The sequence below is a fragment of the Sinocyclocheilus anshuiensis genome, unplaced genomic scaffold (assembly GCF_001515605.1).
Source record: "Sinocyclocheilus anshuiensis isolate Anshui unplaced genomic scaffold, SAMN03320099.WGS_v1.1 scaffold1079, whole genome shotgun sequence".
In the NCBI taxonomy this organism is placed as follows: domain Eukaryota; kingdom Metazoa; phylum Chordata; class Actinopteri; order Cypriniformes; family Cyprinidae; genus Sinocyclocheilus; species Sinocyclocheilus anshuiensis.
Window position 1 is genome coordinate 3,013,669 of NW_015548207.1, and position 22,500 is coordinate 3,036,168.

At 38.4% G+C, this 22,500-nt stretch overlaps 1 protein-coding gene across 4 annotated transcripts in view; it reads right to left on the reverse strand.

Moving 5' to 3' along the window:
• LOC107653652 (inaD-like protein) overlaps positions 1 to 22,500 on the reverse strand; it is a 116,743-nt gene that overhangs the window by 78,111 nt on the left and 16,132 nt on the right. For all 4 annotated transcript variants that reach the window (XM_016440430.1, XM_016440432.1, XM_016440428.1 and 1 more), the window contains exons 10-26: positions 22,179 to 22,281; positions 21,989 to 22,077; positions 21,571 to 21,712; positions 20,376 to 20,510; positions 15,898 to 15,977; positions 15,494 to 15,550; positions 14,804 to 14,938; positions 13,607 to 13,783; positions 13,439 to 13,507; positions 12,778 to 12,975; positions 5,494 to 5,703; positions 4,951 to 5,052; positions 2,323 to 2,625; positions 2,016 to 2,088; positions 1,832 to 1,928; positions 372 to 449; positions 195 to 266 (exon numbers count right to left, since the gene is read on the reverse strand). In XM_016440430.1, the coding sequence (XP_016295916.1) occupies positions 195 to 266; positions 372 to 449; positions 1,832 to 1,928; positions 2,016 to 2,088; positions 2,323 to 2,625; positions 4,951 to 5,052; positions 5,494 to 5,703; positions 12,778 to 12,975; positions 13,439 to 13,507; positions 13,607 to 13,783; positions 14,804 to 14,938; positions 15,494 to 15,550; positions 15,898 to 15,977; positions 20,376 to 20,510; positions 21,571 to 21,712; positions 21,989 to 22,077; positions 22,179 to 22,281 (2,120 nt within the window). The remainder of the gene's footprint in view (positions 1 to 194; positions 267 to 371; positions 450 to 1,831; positions 1,929 to 2,015; positions 2,089 to 2,322; positions 2,626 to 4,950; positions 5,053 to 5,493; positions 5,704 to 12,777; positions 12,976 to 13,438; positions 13,508 to 13,606; positions 13,784 to 14,803; positions 14,939 to 15,493; positions 15,551 to 15,897; positions 15,978 to 20,375; positions 20,511 to 21,570; positions 21,713 to 21,988; positions 22,078 to 22,178; positions 22,282 to 22,500) is intronic.

The following is a 22,500-nucleotide window of genomic DNA, read 5'->3' on the forward strand; positions in this document are numbered from 1 at the left end:
AATTTTTTTTTTTTTTTTTTTTTTTTTTTTTTCTTTTTTTTTTTTTTTTCATACACTCTTCATTTTCAAAATGTTAATTGTTTTTTTTGTTTTTTTTTTTCATTTTTTGCTTCCATTTTAATTTTTGTTACTACTTTGTTACTTCCTTTCTATGGAAATCTCTTGATTCACATAAACTCTTCAGTGTTTTTTACCTGCGTGGGGGACCCCAGTGACTGAACGCAGGTGTCTCCTCACCTTCTCCCTCCTCTCTTTCAGGCAGATCACTGCAGACAATACATTTACCGTATAGTTATAATAAAAAGCATCATTCCTAAACTTACCATCAAATTCTAAATCATCAATGATTATTAATGCCGCAAAGTTGCTACCTGTGGCCTTCTCTGATTGAACCGGCAGCCCCCTGGTTTCTTCTCTTCCTGCTGCGAGAGGAAGTGCGCTGTGCAGATCTGCAGAGAGAAATCGAGCACACAAATCCCTCATAGATGTATTACAGTCCCAGAGTCAGTCTTAGTCACATATGCTAGATTGAATCAGACTCATCAGGTTTACGCAGAATAAACCGCGATTCTGACTTAATCACAATTGACAGATCTGTCAGGTCTTCGTTCACAAAAGCAAGTGAAATTATTTCTTAAATATTTCACTTGATTAAACAGCATGAACAAATAAAATCCACTGTAATATCAGGGAAGATTAAAGTATGATTAATAATGGATAAAGAGGAGCGGAGGAACTCAAAGTCATCCAACAGCTTATAACCTTATTTGATTTAAAATCTCTGATACAAAAACATTAAATCAACGCATTACTTCCTGTCCCTATTAAAATCATTACATAAACACAGCTAGAACATACCACTAGAACAGATTTTTTAAATTTGTTTATGTGCTTTGAGCTTAACAAATTGCATAGAAGGTGCTCTATGAAACAAATAATAATAAAACATTATAATATATTTATTATATTATATAAAATACATTATTATATTGCTATTTTATAGTGTTAAAATACATTTAATAAAACTTGACACTACTACTACTAGTAATAATTATTATCATTATTGTTCTTATTATTTAATGTTAGATTTATTTATGTTATTTAATTATATACATATATATATATATATATATATATATATATATATATTGCTTAAAGTGTCATGGCAGAGCATTGAAGTCGACTAGTCGACTAGTCGATTAGTCGGTGCAACCCCTAGTATGCGCATAAACCAAAAAGCAGTCGCTCTCTCTCACACACACACACACAAATGATCTATTACACTGATGTCATAAACAGCTGCCCGAGTCTCAGCTGCATTTCACACCAATTTAACACCTTTCATTGTGTAGTTTAAAACGGTGTTTAATATCCATTTCTCACTTTTCCTCAATTTCTCTACCACACCTGGGTTATAGATGATCATAATTAACTCATTTTCATAATTAAGATAAGCATGATCATTTTCTAATACTTGTAACATATCAAAAAGCATAAATCTCTAAATTATGATTAACGCCACAAACTGCTTAATTTGAATATCTTATTTTTACATCTTTAAAATTCGAGTTTTGTAACCTGCCCTTGTTAATATTTAAGCACCACATCTGTCCAGCAGGTGGAGTTATCGTTCTATTAGGAAACATAATCACGGTTATTAAAATTCCACACAGGGCACCAATTTTAATGATGACGTTGTGTTTTTAAAAGGTTGTCACCTAAACCAAAATAAACCAACGACAATATGGCAATTTGTTCATGAACAGAAGTTAGCTGAGTGATGGATAGAGATGTGTGTGTGTGTGTGTGTTTATTACAGATGGAGACTCACTCAGTGTCGGTGTCAGTCAAGGTAAGCTCTGAGCCTTCGTTTCTGGAGTCAGAGTCTGCCTCACTGTCTGCTGCCTCTATCCATGTGGCCGACTGACCTGAGAACAGATGTATAAATGTCAAACTGCAATGAAGTTCAGTATATTAATACGGAAATAAGCCTTGCTTTAAAGACAAACACTCACTAAGGGGAATTTGCGGGAGCTGCAGCTGAATCTTCTCAAAGCTTGTGCAAAGCTCATTGTCCACCTCTGCGAACTGAACAACACAGGTTCAATACACCCCAAAATAAAAATAAATTATATCTTGAATATTCTTAATAAAGAATACTAAGCCTGTTTTCAGAACTTTTAAGATGTTTAACACTGTGACAACTTAAAATACTCATTAATTTAATGCATTCATTTTTTGTAATTTTGTTAGTGTATGGTATTATTTGTTATAATGGATTTAATTTAAATTTATGTGAATAATAATATTTAATTTTAAAACCTGTTCTTGTGTATCAGGTTGAATGTTGTACTGGTAGGGGTTGGATGGTGTTGGCTCTTCCCAGGAGCGAGTCTTCTCACTCAAGTATGAAGGCAGACTGTCGCCCTTGAACTTGGAGCTCCCTTGATCCTTCATGGTGTCCATCTCCTGCTCTTCATCATCCTCATCTACAGCCATCTCTCGCTCCAGGACGGGCAGAAGGTCAATGGTGGTGAGGGGAGAGGCATAGCGGGGCTCAGCGTCCAGGATAAGCTCTGGCTCCTCATCCAGATCGTCAGATAAAACAGAGCCGTTTCCAAAGTCCTACCCACAAAGAAAATTATTATTCAACTTACATTTTTAGTCTGTTTCTCACTCAACGCTAAGAAAAAGTCAGAAGAGTTGTATGAACCATTTTTATGGTGCATTTTTCAAACTTGGTAGTATAAATCCACTACTTTTATATGGAAAAGAGCAGCTTGAACATTCTGCTAAACATCTACTTTAGTGTTCCACAGAAAAAAGTCAGAATTTGACTGAATTAAAACAGAAAAAGACCAGAATTTTGCATATTTCTTTAACTCCACATTGATAATAGTACATAAACCATTTTTTTGTGGAATTTGACCTTGCAACCTTCTGGCGACCAATTCAAAATTTGTAACCACAAGGCTATATTAACCAAATACAAGCTAAAAAGTTCATATTTATATAAACAGTGCTAAAAAAAATGTAATCTTTAGTCAAAACAAGGCCCAAGAGCTGAGTTAAACTCAGTCTAAACCTGTTAAATATTCATATTTATATAATTCGTGCTCAAAAAATGTAATCTTTAGTTGATTCTTAGAAAACTAGTCCAAGGAGTTTAACTAAACTCAGTCCAAACTTGTCTGACTATGTATTACTTTCTGAAGAGATCGTTTTTGGGTGAAAAATCCCTTTAATCACACTTTGATAGTAGTTTAGAAATCGACTCTTGAGGGATTTGAACCCACGAACTTGGGCAACAAACCTAAATCTTGAACCACAAGGCAACATTTACAAAATACAAGCGAAAATTATTTCATAAGCACCCAGAAAACTGCTGTATTAAACTCAGTCCAAACCTGCACAACTTTGTTTCATTTTTCGAGTCGATTCTCCCCCATACCGAAACTCCTGAAAGCGAAACCCTATGCTACTTTATACCCCTTTTTAACATTCCTCCCCCCTAAATCATACGCTAACAGAAATGTCTGATGTTGGAGTGGGCGTAGAGGGTAGAGACATCTCACCTCCTGTCTGTCTGCTCCATACAAAGCAGCTCTTTCTATCCCTGCAACAGGGTGCCGGAGCTTGTCCTCCTCTCCCTCTTCCACACACTTACAGATCCTAAGAGCTGAAAGCGCACTTTCCCCCACGACGCTCTAACAAGCCGACTCAGCACCTTTCTCACTCGCCCCCCCCACCCTTGCAGCGAGCAGAACCAATTTGCCATGAAAAATGTGCCGAGTCTAAAATCTTAATGGCGCAATTAGTCTCGTTTTGAGTAGATTTACGGCAGCACTTGACTCGGCCGCCTCAATTACATCTTTCCTAAAATTCAAGGATAATATGGTACATTTCAAAGGCCCATAGAGGGGGTCATGCATCAGCTCCAAAAAGATCCCTCTCATGAGGCTCGCTCATTTGTTCCTCTTTTTCCTCGCTCATCTCCTTTTGCTCAAGCTCTTTTTCTTTCTCGCTTCAGCTCTCTTTGTAATAATGACTGTAGTTGGGTTTCTTTGCTACATATTGATGGACATAAGTGTGTTTTCGGATGTTGGACCAGGGGTCTTCAACTTTTTCTCATGACAACAACAAAACATTTAGCCTAACTTTAGCTTACTAACTAATTAAAGTTAGGTTAATATTGTATTTGTAAATGATATTTTAAATAATTTTAAAATCAAAATAGATCAGTCTATAATTGGCAAACTCCCTGCAGTACCATATATATATATAAAATAACGGTTTACTGAATTTTTTAAAAATTAAAGTTTATATGTATTGAAGACTGTGGGATGTTTTATAAGGTATACTGTATATGTGAATATAAAATTATAGTATTTATGTAGTGTACATATATATATATATATATATATATTTACATTCACATAATATACAGTATGGTTCAAAAGTTTTGGAATCATACGTTTTGTAACTTTTAGAAAAAAGTGTCTTATACTCACCAAGGCTGCATTTATTTGCTTAAAAATAGTGTAAAAACAGTAATATTGTGAAATATTATCACAATTTTAAATAACCGTTTTCTATGATAATGTATTTTAAAATGTAAATTATTCCTGTGATGCAAAGCCTAATTTTCAGCATCATTAATTCAGTCTTCAGTGTCACATGATCCTTCAGAAATCATTCTAATATGCTGATTTGCTGCTCAAGGAACATTTCTTATTATCAATGCTGAAAACAGTTACGACGTAACATTTTTGTGGAGACCATGATACATTTTTCTCAGGATTCTTTGATTAATAGAAATGTCAAAATAACAGCATTTATTTAAAACCGAAGTCTTTTGTAATGTCTCTACTATCATTTTTGATCGATTTTATGCTAAACAAAAGTATTAACTGCTTTAAAAAAAGTGAACCAAAGGAGTATTCTGAATACCTCTTGCATAGATGGGAGAGTGCCGGCCTGTTTTCCTGCTGTTTGCTCATCAGCGCCCTCTACAGGCCAAGAGGACTGCTGCCCACTACCTTTGTCCTCTGGCTGTGTAGTTCACAGACACAAAACAATGCAAAATATACTTAGTGACTAAACGGACACATCATATATAACACTGTGCCAATAGCAGGATGAGCAAAACATTTAACTACAAGCCAAACATGCTTTTATTATGCCTATCTAACAGTGTTACAGTAACCTAATTCACATTCATTGTAAACATCTGATTTACATGGAACTCTGCTTTAGGGGAAAAAATTTAAATGGGAAATTGTGAGAGAAAGTTTAAAATAAGATATAGTCATATTGTGAGATATAAAACCACTCAGTGGTGAAAAAAAGACACTTTAAACACTATAAAGATCCACAAGCCAGTCAAAGTAATACTTTGAAGAAATACCCACCAATCTTAAATATTTACCCAAATAAACACTTCCAGCACTGAATGTTAACAGTATGAGGCCATAATTACAGATTGGCTCTTACCACCATTGGTTTCCTGATCCCAAGGTAGACTCTCCCAGGCAGAGCAGATTTGAGGACCTCTACGGCCTGGGCCAGAGAGCACGTGTCTAGATGAGTGTCATTGACGAAAACCAGCTGGTCACCCGGGAGGAGCCCGCCGTGAATGTCCGCCACCCCTCCAGGCACCAGAGAGCGGATGACAATCACAGAGCGCACAATGTCCAGAGGGTCCTGCAGAGGGCAATGCAGACCACAGCAAACACACAAACAGAAAAATAGAGGGGAAAAAAAAAACATGAGAGCAGAGTGAAGAGCAATGGTGACCCTGATTTAACCTATACATCACAGTCAAATCAAAAAGCAGATCAAGAAGACTGCCTTTTGAAGTTTCATTTATTTATGTTTAAATTTTAATACAAACATTTAATTAAAACCACCTGTGTAAGCAGAGAATAGAAATTTGCAAACAAGCAGATGGGTCATTCCTGTTATGCAGTACCTTTTGAACGCTACTTAGAGAAAAACACACACACACACACATGTATGTATATATATATGTATGTATATATGTATATATATATGTGTGTGTGTATATATATATATATATATATATATATATATGTGTATGTATGTATGTATGTATGTATATATATATATATATATATATATATATATATTATTTTGAGGGGACAGCAAATTTACACTGTTATACAAGCTGTACACTCACTACTTTACATTGTAGCAAAGTGTCATTTCTTCAGTGTTGTCACATGAAAAGATATAATAAAATAGTTACAAAAATGATAGGGGTGTACTCACTTCTGTGAGATACTGTATATATATATATATTTCTAAAAGATTTGGAAGGTCAAATGAGGCCAACTTCCCACTCCAAACATCCCAAGCACTATGGTATTAATCAAATCTCTGGGGAGCTCTGCCATAAAACTGCAATTCAACCGATTTGATGTCTCCAACAATATATTTCATGACCCATATGGGCGTCTTTTATATGGCGAATGACAATATAAAAGTGATTAACAAGTAGTTATTTGAGAGTAAAAACTGAAGCGGGAGAGCAGTCATTAGTAATCTCATCTATCTGCCCATGAACATTTACGACCAACCATGTCAAAAGACCTGATGAACGGACGATCCATGCATTTTTTGAGATTTCTGACATGAATCTCTTCTTCTGTAATGTTAAAAATGATAAGTATGTTGTTTTTGAGTCATTACAGTATCTGCAGTTGATTTTTGGACAAGACCACAAAAGACATGTCAAGGTTCAGAACACAATGACCACTCAAAAAAAGGAGGGAATATATTACTGACAAGGATTTTTAACAGCAGAGGCCTTGAGTGAAACTGCGGACAGCAGACCAGGAAACTTCACCCAGCCCAACCATAAAAAGTGGGTCAGCAAGCCCGGCAATTACTGCCCCGATTACCCAGTGAGCCACTGCTGCACGGTAAGCAGACGAGACGAGAAAAGCTATTTCAGTGCGAGAGGAACTGAGGCCTGCTAGAAGGGAAAGAAAGAAAAAAAAAGACAGGAAAAAGTTGGAGAGAGGATTTGAAGTTCCACTCCAGCTGGCGCTTTAGGAGGACACAGGCTGTATTGTCCGGCTGCCGGGTTCCAGCCAAGCGTGCTTTGCTTTCCAAGCCCTGCTCTCATCCCACATGGCCAGTGATGTCAGTAGAGCAGCTATGAAAAAAAGCCAAGGGGAACAGGCCAGCACAGGGGGCTTCTAATACGACAATACGTCACCTGCTACGGAATAAAGACACCGATCAGTAAGGATGTTCACATGAGAGATGGAAAGAAAGTGAGCTAGGTTGCTCCATTTCTTATTCATATTTCCATCCGAGTGCACATATGATTTAGATGGCATATAGTACATGGCTCATTGGGGGAGCAGCTGTCTTCCAATGTTACAGGTGTGAAGAACATCTTTAGATCCAAAGAAAATGACAATCCCAGAAGTCCCTAGCGGGTGGTGCACATTACAGTTTCCACACAACCACTAAGGTGATGATACACGGGGCAACTTTTTGAGCAACGCTGTTGGGCAATGATGCCATCAACGGGCAACCAGGTGAGACACAGGGCCCATGACTGATCTAAAGTATTCAGATAGAAATTTGTTGCCCATTCTCAACGGGAAACTGCCCAAACAGAAGTTGTGGTTGAAACTGTTGGTTAGCTAACGGATGGGTATGAGCATTGGCGGCCGGATTGGATATCCCATATTTCTTGCTGGGCTAAGGTTGGCTACTGTCTCCTCAGAGTGCCAAGCATTCCCTTGGCTGACCCTGCTTGTCAAACGGGTTGAAATTCTTCAGCGTGGTGTCAGGCGGACAGTAAATCTGCTGTTTCGCAGGAATCAACGGCAGGCCAAGTCATCTGTTTTGCTCCTGCGCTCTGCCTCACCTTCAATCTTGCTGAACAGAATACCAGGAACTCCAGAACGTCTGCCTTTTGCTTTCTTTTCTCTTTTAATTCGTCTTTTGGTTGTTCTCACTGTAGTTGCCTAGAGAAGAGAACACAGGCTACCACTTCCATGGCACGGACAAGCATGTTGTACAATTACATAAATTCCTTGAAACTACACTTTAAAAATAAAGATTATTTATTGGCATCTATGGTTCCATGAAGAACATTTAACATCCATGGAAACTTTCCATTGCACAAAGATTCTTGATAGTGGATAAAGGTCCTTTAGTTCATTAAAAGTTCACATTAAGAAAAAAAAAATGGTTCTTAAGAACTGTTCATTGACTAACCATTACGCCACATCTGTCCAAATGTTGCCATTCTAGTTTCGAAAAATATCATGACATTCAGAAGTAAAATAAATGGATGGCAGAATGTTACCCACTTTGTTTGCTTTGACAGTTATTCGCCGCTTTCTTGCTACTAGCTATGACACTAATATTGGCAAGTGCGTTGACAAGTCTTATCGCAAGACAAGTGAAAGAGTTGGGAATCACAAGGAGGAGGAACAATGCATAAGCTGTTTTTTATTTTAAAACTTATAGCTGTGGGCAGCTGTTTGGCATAAGAACCATAAGAACACCATTGCGAAATGACAACACGATGTTAGAACAATTGTTCACGGCTGAAAAGTGCAATGCATATCCTTCTTTAACATATTAACATTAAGGATGGTGTCCTATAGTCGATTTGGTAGCTTATTTTCCTGTGACAATAATAAAATAGCCCTTGGTCAGTTTCTGCAGCTTCAGGCCACAGAATAAATAAACAACAATAAATAAATAATAACACTCTGGGATGATTTATGACCCTCCTTTAAAACATTCACTGGATGAGACTAAATGCTGTATTGATGTGCAGGTTAGGTGCTTTGAACCATCGAAATGATTCAAAAATGCATTCTCTCAGATCTCTTCTCTTTGGACAGCATGAATTATTGGAGCCATCCATTCACTACCGATGTTTCAAACAAATTTGTTTTGCACACCGAAAGTTTACAGCCCACCTGCAAAAGGCCTTTCATGTAAATGTATATGATTCCGTGGAAAATGGCATCTGTAAATGCAAGAACCTTCGGAGAACATGTTGCAGTTCAAATTCTTCCTGTTCTTCATGCTATAATTTCACTCTACAAGTTTATTATTTTTGTGAAGGAAGACAATTCTGGGGTAGGGCCGACATCCTACCCAAACAGAAAGTTACGCTAAGCCACGTTCCCTTTGGGCAGCTTACATCTACCCTAAACCCTTCGCGGGAGAGCTGCTCAATCATATTTCAGATGAGCCTGGCTGCACCGTGACTTCATACACACTTCAATTGTTAGCGAAAACTCATAGTAATGACTTTTAAATGGCCATGAGAGTACAATCCCACTTAAAACAAAACCACCACAGCCTGACCCTTCAGATCAGTTGTTTGGCTTCAAGAAGACCTTCATTAATCTCCATTACCAGGATGGCTAGTACTACCAAGGGGGTCCTTCTCATGTTGCATGTAGCTCTTCTTACTTCGAGATCTCCTTGTCAGAGCAAAAAAACTGAGGCGTGACTCCAAATGATTTCACCGTCGCCACTTCACGTCACTCACGCAGTCAAGGGTGTCATTTAGGGAAGAAAAACTCCCTGGTTTCCAGCTGTCAGTGTGAGCTTGGGCTCCCATCAATCTAGCTGCAGTTACAAGGTCTCCTTGCATTAGGGGTAATACTAGTGGTTGAGACGAGAAGAAGAGAAGGAGGGCGGTAAGAAAGAGGGGGAGATTGAAGGTTCTGGAAGGCTTCGAGCGTGTCTGCAGGTCTCGAGGTTGCCTATACTCGGCCTTATCAGCTCAGGCCTCTTACTGGAGAGAGCGGCAAAATCAATTTTCCCCTTGCAGACTGGAGAGGCCCTGGCCCGTCTGCCACGGGAAACAGAAAAGAAGTCAAGAAGAAAGGCTGAGAGATTCCTCCTCCATTAGAAGAGCACAGAAGACCGTACCCATCATTGCATTGTGGGAGTTGCTCACTTTCGTCTTTCTGGCAATTCCTTACAGCTCATACATTTATGGACATTTTAACACTTCTTTCACAACTCTGGAAATGCCTGCACCCCCTCCTCCTCTGAATCAATTCCCACCCATCATGCATCAGGCCCTCAGGTTGAAAAGCGTTAGTTTCGGTGTAGATAAGCAAACAGACGGGGCTAGGTGGAGGGGGCTCAGCTGGTGCAGAGCACGAAGACGGTGAGTTCGACCGAGGGGAAGCTACACAGGTCAATATGGCTTCCAATAAACCCCAGGGTGCACCAGCAACTGCTGGTGAGATCTGCAAAGTAAGCTTTAGTGCTTCAGCCTCTTCACGACAATGATCTATGATCTAAGCTGCAGGACTGCGAATTTCTTGTCTGCTCGCCTTGGTGGGGATGAGATGATCTCAAATTCAGTGCGTCGATGCAGAATTGATGCAATTCATTTGTACTTGTTCATGCTGCAAAAACAAACAAAAATCCCTGCGTAGCTTCATACAATCTCATAATAGCAAGAAAAAAAAATAAAACAAAGGACTTTGAGTCAGCAAAATGTATTTTTTTATCATAGCACAGAGCCTATAGACTCTCTCCCGAGTTTCCTCATCCCTGCTCCATCTTCATTCCTTCATTTATCAGAGAGATGAAGAGAAAGGAAGAATTTAAGGGATCACTGCTCAGGTTACCGCCATTGAGCAGCAAATGTAATTCTGTCCATGTAGCTGCGGCCCCCATCACTAACGGCAGCCTCTGACGAGGAAAGAAGCATAACTTACCATTAAAACATGATTTCTGTTCAGTTTCGCCACGATGCAGTGGCCATTTATTACAGTCCTGATGAAGTTACGAAAGCATAGGCATGCTTTTCTCCTGCCAATACTGCTTCCCTGCATGAAATCAATTGGAACCCAAGGCTGGATAATATAAAACACGAGGCGTCCCAGAGGACCAGCGGAGTGCAGCTCTGCGGGAGAGGTTCTGCATTCTAAGTGGCCTCATTACATGATCACTTCTGATTCAGGATCAACGTGCAGTTATGTACTAACCCTGATTAGAGGGCTAATGAAGGAAGGAGGAAAGCAGCTTTTCGTACTAAGTGAGCAGAGCAGAGGGTTTGACGGCTGGCACAGGGCCAGATAAACAGCGGCCCTAGTCAGAAAGGTTTCACTGCTTTCTTTTGTTCAGTGTCCAATGACTTGTGACATCAACGCACGTTTCCTGTGATCACACTTTGGGAAAGTCAAGGGGAACAATTGAGTCTGGTCTCCTTTTTCCCCTACTTAAAGGATAGTTGATAGAAAATCTTGAATGGCATTCTTGCCTTTTTTTTTTTTTTTTTACAGTAAATATGGATCAATGTTACTGTTTTTGAACAAATTTAAGTTTGATTTGCTATTTTTTTATTATAATTTTTGCAAGACGACATAATTCCTTAAATGTTTTGATAAAGATCTGTTCTAGGGCTGAAACGATTAGTCGACATTATCGACAATAAAAAATTGTCGACAAATATTTTTGTTGTCGAGTAGTCGTTTGATCTCATATGACCTAATGTAAGAGCCTGCAATAATGCGAGTGTGGTACTCTCTCTATATAGTTTGACTAGTGTGGTGCTGTAGTGCAAGAATGTAATTCAGCCCTCCTGGATGCAATTCAAAAGAAGAAGACACAGCGCTTCAGAGCAAACGCAGCCGCTCCTGAGGCTGACTTTATGCAATAGATAGCCTTAAATCAAGCAGCTTTACAGTATTAAACATGAAAAAGTCAGTGTCGCTTTCAGTTAGAATTACAACTTGATTTTCTGTTATAAAGCAGCTCTCCAGTGTGGAGCTAGCTTATGATACAATCACTTTATTAGTGGGGGAAAAAAAAAAATTATTTCATTAAAGTGATATTTTGGTTTGTAGCGATCAAAGCTTGATCTAGCTCAGGACTGTTTTGATTATCATAACCCTATAAGGTATTTTAAGAGAGATTATGTTGTGAATAAAATAGTTTAACCAAAAATAAAACTTCTCATCATTTACCTTTATTTTGTTTCTTATTCATATGACTTAAAAGGAGATGTTAGGCAGAATGAAGTCATTCAGTTACTTTCATATAGCTAAATAAATGGTGAATGAAAGTTTCTGTCATCTCATTTTGTGTGCCAAATATATTTATTTATATAAATGAATTGTATAATAATTGGAATTACATAATATGATTTTCAAAAGCTGAAATGATTACCTTTATTTGTTAGAATATGTATAACTCAGTATTGTAACTTATTGCAAAAGCTGAATAATCAAAGTTTACCGATTTGTTTACCAGTGAAATAATCCATGATTAGTCGATCAATCGTTCTAATAATCATTAGATTAATCGATTATCAAAATAATAATTTGTTGCAGCCCTAATCTGTTCTAAATTGTAGATGTATAAAACTCCTGGTATTACTTAAACCTAATCTTAACATATATGTTCACAATAATGGAATATTTTTAGAATGTAACAGACCATGAAGACGTCATCATAATACTTGTATAGTTATTTGTGACTGGACCTCTTCCTTTTATCTGTTTGCATGCTGAATTTTGATTGGTCTTGTTTTTACTGCATATATTTATTAATTTTTAGCTGGTTTTACGGTGCAAGGTGACTGTGTCAATTCTTCCATGCAGATGACAACACTCAACACTTCTTGTAAACACTTCCTGAAATGTAAATCGACATTTTCATGGTTTTTCCTCAGAGACAAAGATAAATATATTTCGAGTTACCCCCCTCCAAAAAAAAAAAACAACCAGAAATGAGTTAATTCCCCACCTGGTAGTCTAGTATGCTGAAGCCAAGACCTCGCTCTCCTTTCTCTAGTTCTAGCACCTGCACATTTGGAGACCACAGAGCTAGTTCCCCTTCATCTTCTTCTTCATCATCCTTCTCCTCATCCATCTGCTCTCTCTCAGGGCTGCTTGGCTCTAGGGGCTCTTCTTTATCGTTAACCTCTTGCTCCACTGCTGATGCCTGACAGGCATGAAAAGAAAAGCACAAATCACGACAAGCTAGTAGTGGTTCTTAATTGGCGGGTTGTGACCCCAAAATGGGTTGCAGGTCTGTTCTGTTGGGGTCACTTAATCAATCAATTGCTCAATCAAACTATAACTTTACAAGACAAGTTTATATCATGTTACAAATTGTTCATATTATAATTGAACTTTCTGAGATAAATATAATACATTTTAATCAGTCTAATGGATAATAATTATTTGAATTGTATTTTGTTGTACATTTTTTTAATTACATTTACTCCTACAGAGTTTAGCTCCAACTTACCTTGACACACCTGCCTGGAAGTTTCTAGTATGCCTAGTAAGACCTTAATTAGTTGGTTCAGGTGTGTTTAATTAGGGTTGGAGCTAAACTCTGCAGGACACTGGCCCTCCAGGACCGAGTTTGGAGAGCCCTGAATTAGAGGATACGGACAAACCTGAAACTCTTCCCTCATGCTCTCACGTAGACTTGTATCTTTGGCAAACATGGAGAGGTTATTCTCAATCTGTAAAATTATTACAAAATGAGCAGGCATACATTATTTTGCAGTTTAGTTTTGAAGTATTGGCCAATTGGCCAATCTCTGTGTGTATGTATTCGTTACCTGCTCCTGTAGGCTGGCTGAGGGGCTGGATGAGTGCCACTCTTCAGATTCAGGGTGGTATTCGCTGCCTTCTTCAGCTAGGCGTCTGCAGCAAACCAAAGTAAAGGGAGGAGGAACCTCTCTGAGGAACGCAACAGCCTCTCGTCTGGACTTCCCATACAACTGCACGCCATTCACCTGCAAATACAACACATTTTATTGGGATAAACTTTACTCACAAGCGTACAGAAAATCTAACACTGCATGGTTTCCACAATCAAACACAGGGGTACAAAAATAAGGTCACATATAAAGTGTAACTTTTTTTCTTTGACAAGGATGTTACAGATCATATTAACATCCTATGGGGAGCTTATTAGGTTGGTGACTATATTACACTCTGTCTCGGTGGCACTCACTGGCCATCTTTGATTGGTATTTCATGGAGCGGGCAAGCCTGAAGCTGCTATGGCGAGTGGGGGCGGCACTGTGCCATCTGCCCAAACCAGGGGGAAGCCATAGTCTCCACACATCCTTTCCCTTATACACACACACACACACACACACACACATATACACACGTACACACCATCGCTGTCCCACTGAACTTCTAAGCATCTAGCAAGGCCAAGAGGAGTACATTAGGATGTTAAGGTTACACTGAAATATGGGATTTTCATTAACAATTATTCCGAGACTCCAACAAATGCATTGTCCCCAGGACGTAGCCTTGAAGTACACCACATCTCTCTATAAGCCACTTCCCCTGCAGCCCTGCAAATCTCCCCCGCTTTAACCATCCAGGCTCCTGCCAACAGCAACAGGCTGAAGGCACAGCGGCCCTTGGCCACCAGACCAGGTGGGAGGGGGAAGTTTGGAGGGAAGGGGGCAGGAAGCAAGGCCAGTGGGGAGGTTAGGGCAGGGGACAGTCATGCAGATGGCCTCGGTCAGACTCAGGAGCCCTCCTGCCAGAACATCCACGGGCCAGCAGCAGCAGCAGCAGCAGCAAGCCTTCCTGGAGGCTTGGTGCTGGCAGGATGCAAAGGTCAGTGTTATTAAAGCATCAGAGAAGAGGCTCACCAAAGCAAGCCAAGAGCAAAGCTGTAGGCTGGCCAAACCCTGGGAGCCCACGTAACCATAATGCCAAAGAGTGAGGGAGCAGGGAAGACACACGTTGGCAGTGTAGATGTGGTTTAAAGCACTTTAAAATGACTTTACCTCCAGAAGTTCATCCTCTGGTCGAAGCAGCCCATGTTTTGCCACCGGACCCTCAGGAGCCACTGTGGAAATGTAGTGGTGTCCATCAAAAGAGTCTAGTTCCACGCCCAAGCGCATTATGTGTATTGGGAGAAGCTGTAGAAACATAATTTTTATGGTTTGACTCACTCATTGTGATCACTACTGAGCATGGCTGGGTGAGATTTAATATGTATCTTGATATTTAAGTGTTTTCTCAAGAAGGGTTTCTTGCAAGTGCTAAAACACAGTAAAATCAAAATTCCACATGGTTTTTCACTAAATGAACACAAGGATGATTTATTTTTCTTTATGTGCACCAATATTACAATATATTTTACTAAAACATTTGAATATATTAAAAGCTTGGTGGGGACTTCAATAGACCTTTTTGTGTGATAATTCAAACAAATTGTTCAGGGTTTTGAATCGATTCATTGTAACAAATTGATTCACAGAAATTAATTAAAACGTATTAACTTGTGAGGAGCTAAAAACCATCTTGATATCTTAACGCTGTCATACTTGCAAGTCGTGAGACAAAGAAGAATTACACGTGTCCAACTCGCTACCATGTCTGCTATATATCATGAATATTTGATAGATTGCCCTGCACTACTATATAGATGAATGAACGTGAATGAATCATGAATCGTGCTGTTCCCACGTTACCTTGGAGTACTTCTGCAGCTCAATATCATCATCTATGACAGGGTCAAGCTGTACAACCTGTAAAAATAAAATAAAATGCAAATAAAATAATGTGTGAATAAAAAAACAAAAAAAACTAAATGAATTGTAAATAAATAAAACCTAAAAAAAAAAAAACCTGAATGCGGTCAACACACTCCCTTTATGGTAAATAAAACCAAACAACAGTGTGTCAGCACATGACCTCAAATCCAACAGGAGTCAACTGAGGCAATCTACAGCCAGATTTAGCTGGTCGATCGAACATCTCTTATCACAGCATGCGTAAGTGCCGGCGGTTTTTGCTGATGTGCAGTTTGCTTCATGTTTAATTGAAAGCCGCACTTAGCATCTGTTAACATTACTTCCCCTACATTTTTACTTACCATAACATCGTAATGTGGACCAAGAGCCTGTTCCCATTTAGCGCGAAGCTCCATCTCCGTCAGCGGGGCCGGCTCTTGCACTACAACACACACACAATAATGAGAGCAGCGTTTAAAGTCAATTACCGCCATTTGGGTGCCCACTGTCCGTGACAGAGTGAGTGGAAACGTATGACATTAATGTCAGGTGCCGCATACTAGCATGGGATTGATGTCAGGCTGACGGATGAATATAATCAGAGGGCCGAGAGTGCGCCGAGGGCAAGAGTTGAGAGAGGAGTCAGCAGTGATACTGCAGAAAAAGACAACGGGACGCCTGGGAACAGTATCGGCTGGAAGCCCAAAAGGCAATGGAGGCAAATAAATGGGTGGAACTGCATTTATGGGCGCTTGTGACCCTTAACTATGATATGGGGTGGGAGTAGTAGGGGGTTTCAGAGAAATATGCTCTGGGTAAGAAAAGAACAAAGTTTTTCTGTAACCTAAGCTGTACATTTAACAGACATTTGCCAGCAATAAGGTACAATTTGGTCTCCCGTTACTACAAAAAATAGAGACACATTAAATATGTTGATAAAAATAAGCTAGCATGAATAGTACCTAGTTACAAAACATCAAATTTCAGAATACCACCTTAAAATGTAATGTAGTGCTGTGATGACAAAGATGGATTTTCAGCATCATGATCCTTCAGAAATCATTCTAATATGTTGATTAGCTGCTCAAGAAACATTTATTATTATTATTACTATTTAATTATTATTTTTGTGCTTTATTTGCCATTTATTTTTTATTTTTGTGGATTTTTTATTTTTATTGTCACTTTTGATCAATTTCATGCTTCTTCGCTGAATAAAGTGATTTTTTTTCTCAAAATTAAAAAATTAAATAATGAAATAATAATAATTGTACCCATCCCAAACATTTGAACAGTAGTGTATATTTTATTAAAAACAAAAATGGCAAACCTCATATAAAATGAATGAAAAACAAGCTTCTTTTACCACTTGTACAAAAAGCAGAAAAAAAACAAAAAACTTTTTCAAGAGTTTCAGGCCCTGTTGTGGACTGGTATGCTAAATCACGTTACGGTAAAAAGTAAAGTCAGTGAGTGAGTGAGAGCGAGGGATGCAGACCTGATTAAATTAGCATTTCTAACGCCTCACTCACAACACCATTCATCACAAATGTTTGGTTACATTAATACAGTAATGGATCGCTTCTACATGTGGGACGTCAAACCCCAGCCAACATCTGCAGCCCAGGTGCGGCACAATGGAAAATATGGAGAACAGGGGAAATGGCTTGTTATGTTTATGTATCAGGAAAAACTCCGCTGACACTGAGAACAAATGTCCACCCCCTATCCAAACGTCACTCAACATTTAAAAGAGGGCGTCACATGGGAGAAGTTACTACAGACCCACAAAAGTTGAGTAAATGAGCTTTTACATAGTACTTCCTGTGGTTTTTAACTGCTGTGGGCATTTCTGGAGCAACTGCGGACTATAATCATACCAACGTGGACCGATTGTCACCACTTCTTTGTGATTGAGCGCTCTCGCTGTCAACTTTCGCAATGATTTTAATGGGTCGAAACCGCTGGTGTGACAGAACTTGGAAAAAGCGCAGAAAACCCGGCAGCAACTAGTCCGTGTTGTCCACATTTTTTTAACATTAGGGCTGAAACACATCTGTTTCCAGAGACTTTCAACTTTACATGACACAAAAGAAACCATATAATGGCACTTCCAGGGTAGTTATCTTTAAAATCGACGGGTGAAATTTAGCGAAGCCTCTCAGTTCACTCTTATCAAATGTCACGTCAATGTACCAAAACAGTCGCGCATTATCCATAAAGAAAATATTTAAACATCTACACACCCACATGGCAATATAATTTCTTAAGACCACAGGGAAAAAAGGTTGGAGGTGAAAGCATGATTAAAGCTGTGTGTGTTTTGACTCGAGGGCGGCTATCATTTTACACGTGCTATGATTTCAGCTTTGGGAAATGAGTCCCTGACAACCAATCACTGTTATCCTGGGCATGTATTGGCTCAGAGCAACAGAACGCTTTATTTAGGAGTTTGGCAGGTACCGGGTCTTGTCCGGATTAATTAGGGAAGAATGTAACCAGAGCTCTGGACTGCTTCGGCTTCAGCCAATGCCCGCTCTTCCGCTTCCAGGTAGCCTATCTCCATATTTATATCTGCCGGATAACATGACTGAAACGATGCCTGCTAAGCTCGGTGTAGAAGCTGGCCTGAATCTGACCTCCATCCAGAGGGGGAGCACCAAGGATCGGATTCATCAGTATTAAGCCCGAAGTATACTTCGGTTTTATGCGTATGATAGGGTATGCGTACAGTGTGTAACATAAATTCAGCCATCAGTGTAGTATGTGTGTACTGTATGTGTGCAGTAAAATTTTTGCCTGTATGCTCAGCTTCTGTGAAATTTTTTGTGCCAATTAGTTTGTCCAGAAGGAAGAAACGCTGCCCTGGCTAGTCGTTTCACATAAAAACAACAACAAACTACTGATTTTTTTAATTATTATTTTAAAAAATAGGACAAAAATCTGCCAACAGGCTATGAAAATTCAACTTAATTCAAAGGGAAAATAAGTTTTCATTCCCATCAACAGATAATTGTTCTAGTTTTAAGCATAAACTCATTTAATTTTGTTTGATTTGCATTATGTGGCGATTAATTAATCGCAAATTAAATTTGGAATTTTGAAAATACCCCCAAAAGATCATTTAAAGCCATTGTTGTGTTAAATGAGAACATTATCAAGCAGACATTACAAAAAAGTAGCTTTAGAAAGAAATATTTTATTTGATTCAACATAAAATGTATTACTCACAAACATTTAGGCTACAATGGCCTAACATAAACTATGGAACATAAAAGAAGATAATTTGAGAAACATCTCAGTATTTTTTGTTCATACATTGAAAGTCATTGGTAGCCAAATCAGCTTGGTTTCCAACATTCATCTCTTTCTTCTGGTTACCAACATTTATGTTCCATAAAAGAAAGTAAGTGATACAGGTTTGAAACGACATGAGGGTGAGTAAATAATGAAAGAATTTTTCTTTTTGGGTGAACTATCACTTTATTTTCATTTTTATGTTTTAATGAAATGATACTCTAAATAAGAAACTAAAACTGCCAGTAGATGGTGGTAAATGTCTTTATGAGTAAGTCATTGAGTCATTCATTCATTCAAACTACTGATTAACTTAGGAATTAATTAAATGGCCCTCTTTATGAATGTGCCATTGAATCATTGGTTCACCCGGTTTGTTCAAAACGTGGATTCATTCAGAAACGAAACACCGCTGCATTTCTTGGAGATAATATTTTTGCTGGCAAATACTGACAATATTGTAGCCTGTCTATACACAATATTAACTACTTATTTACCGAACTGTTGTATAAAATAACATTTGCACTTGTGCTGTTCGGGACAAAAACAACACTTGTGAGATATTGCTTATCATATGATATAAATATGAGACAAAAACTCATACAGGTGCATTTTTGCCCCAATCTCTTAAATTTTAAGTGCGTATAACTGCATTTTATATAGGCTACATCACGTAGTGAGTTGTTGCCCTGCATTATGTTTGTTAACAGTCAACCGTATGAAATGTAAGATGATGTACAGGTCTGGGGCAGGGCGGGTGCATTAATTGCGTTCAAATATTTTAACTGTGTTATTTTCCCATAACTAATTAATTAAAATTAACGCGATAAAACTACAGCCCTAGTTTAGATATTTGGAAAAGATAAAAATACTGAGGAAGATATTCATTTTTTTGCAGTGCACACAACATTTAATGCTATGACTTTATAAATTTAAGACCTTTTAGGTCTTAGTTTGTGGATGGGCAAATTAAGACTTTTTAAGACCGGATGATGTAGGACGTAGGCATAGCGTAAGCTCCGGTCAGAAGTGACAGTAAGTGGTAGTTAGTGAAAGCTCGAGATTACAGTATATAAAGTTTTAAGTATGGATATTTTTTTTACACAAACGCATTGATTCACTTCAGAAGCCCTTTATTAATCCCCCGGAGCCGTGTGGAGCACTTTTTATGATGGATGGATGCACTTTTTTGGGCTTCAAAATCTCGACCACTATTCATTGCCATTATAAAGCTTGGAAGAGCCAGAACATTTTTTTTTATATAAATCAGACTGTATTCATCTGAAAGAAGAAAGTCATATACACCTAGGGTGGCTTTAGGATCAGTAAATCATGGGGTAATTTTCCCTTCAATGTCCTTAGTGTGAAAAATATAGCACCCGGGCTCAAAATATCAGTAAAAAGCCAATCAAAACAAAGAGAAGGACGTTTTTATAGGAGCAGAACAACTGAGGCTGGTCTGTGTGAAGTCTGTGGTATCAGCCACATTGTTGAGCACCTGTATGTGAGCGAACAGACGTGTTTGTGTGTTGTATGAACTCACTTTTTCCCTGCAGCTGTTGTTTGATCCCACACAGAGCAGGGTCCATAGACTCCACCACAGAGCCCCTCTGAACATCCGCCCGCGGCTTGATCTCAGACGATCTCTTCAGAGACACACGCGACGACTCTCTCTGGACTATATCAACACACCAGTATATAAATATACACACTTAATTCTGAATCAACATATATTTGTAACCAGACAAAAACAATAATTTATAAAGATGTAAATACCAAGACTATTGAGGATCATAAAACACAGCGATTTGACACAGCGAAACCTAATACCATATCAGGTAGGCCTCAAACTTGTATTTTTACAGCAATAAAGGCTACAACAAAATAGACTTGAAATTCAAACACTCTGACATGTCAACAGCATGTCTGTCTTGACCACCACAGGCAGATTTTTCCTATATCCTGTGCATGAAACGAGCAGCCATATAATCATTATACAGACACTCGCTGAAAGCCTGTGGTTATCCTATATACACGTGTATATACACACACATTTCCTTTAACTTAAAAAGGGAACAAAATGCGATAACTACATTAACTTCTAACTTTCAAAGTATCTCATATCGATTAAATAAAATGTAATATAAATTTTTATTTGTACAATTTTTACATCGATTGTCAACCCTAAAGTCAACACTGTATTTAGTGATTTACAGATCTTAATATTTATTTCTTTATTTTACTTTATATATACATTATATCTTATTTTGAAAATTAACAAAAGTAAAGTCTTTATATTTCCCAACAGGGCAGTGCCAAAAACAACTTACATCCATAAAACGTAGGGAAAGTTTTATTATTTTTTAATCTATGCAGATCTGCATTGCTTTCTGTGTTTGAATTTCCTGTTTTGATGCAGTTTAATTTCACATTATTTATTTTCTTAAACGTTTATGGAACACATCAAAATGAAATGTTAGTATTTAATATTAAATATAAATATAATAAATATTTGTCTTTGAATTTCTTGTTTTGATGCAGTTTAACAGTCCAATAATTTCACGTTATTTATTTTCTTAATTTACAGAATACGTTCAAATGAAAATATATATTTATTATTATTATTATTATTATATTTGATAAAATGTTAACATCTTTATTTTTATTTTAAAATGTTTTTTAATTGAATGACAGCTCTGTAGGTACAGATCTGATCCTAATACAACACGTCACTTTACCTTTATCTAGTGATTTTTCTACGACTGTCCTTTTGGGTGAGTTGATCTTCCTAATGAGGGTAAGGTGTACGATATCGCCTGTCCGCTTCATTACTTCCAGGACTTCCTGGTTGGTGAATCCCTGGAGGTTCACGCCATCCAACTGTTCACACAGACACAAAGACAATCAAGAAGTCACTTCAGGCCTGGCTAACCGGCTCTCCAAGTCGCCTCAGTGGGACTGATTAGCCTATAGCGTGAGGCTGGGGAGAGCGTGACAGCTGACCGCGTCCACACTCAAACCCGTTCTTATTAAACTGTGAATCAACGTGACATGAAAGAGACGTCTTGCTTAGTTGGCGTTCTGTTCTGTCAGAGTGCTCGTACGGACATGGGGCTAATTAAGGTAGAGCTCATTAAAAAGTGATTAAGAACCCACTGCTATTATCCTGTCGTGGACATGGATTTTCCCGCTCTGCTCAGCGGCGCTGCCTGGAACCACGTTCTTCACGAAGACCCCCACTGCATCTGACATGCAACAGAGACGAGAGATGCGAGGAAATAATAATTAACCGCATACTGATTAGTCGCTGGATTTCTGGGAAAACAAGGCAAAATATGTTTCTTACCCTTAGCGGTCAAAGCGTTGTGTCCGATTATGGAGATCCCGAGGCTCTGGCCTTCCTTCTTTTTTAACGCAACTTCATGGATTTCGTAGCCCTCCAAATTTGGCTGCAACATTACAGATCAAATACTGTCATTTGTTTTATTGTTTCCAAACACTGCTTTTTTGTTACAGGTTTAATCTACAAAAACATGTTTGGGCCCTGTTATTAACTCAAAATCAATAGAAAATAATTCTATATCAATAGAAAAATCAATAGAAATTACTATGAGGCATCCGGACACACTTTAGGCATACATTATGAATAGTGACTCTTATTAGATTCC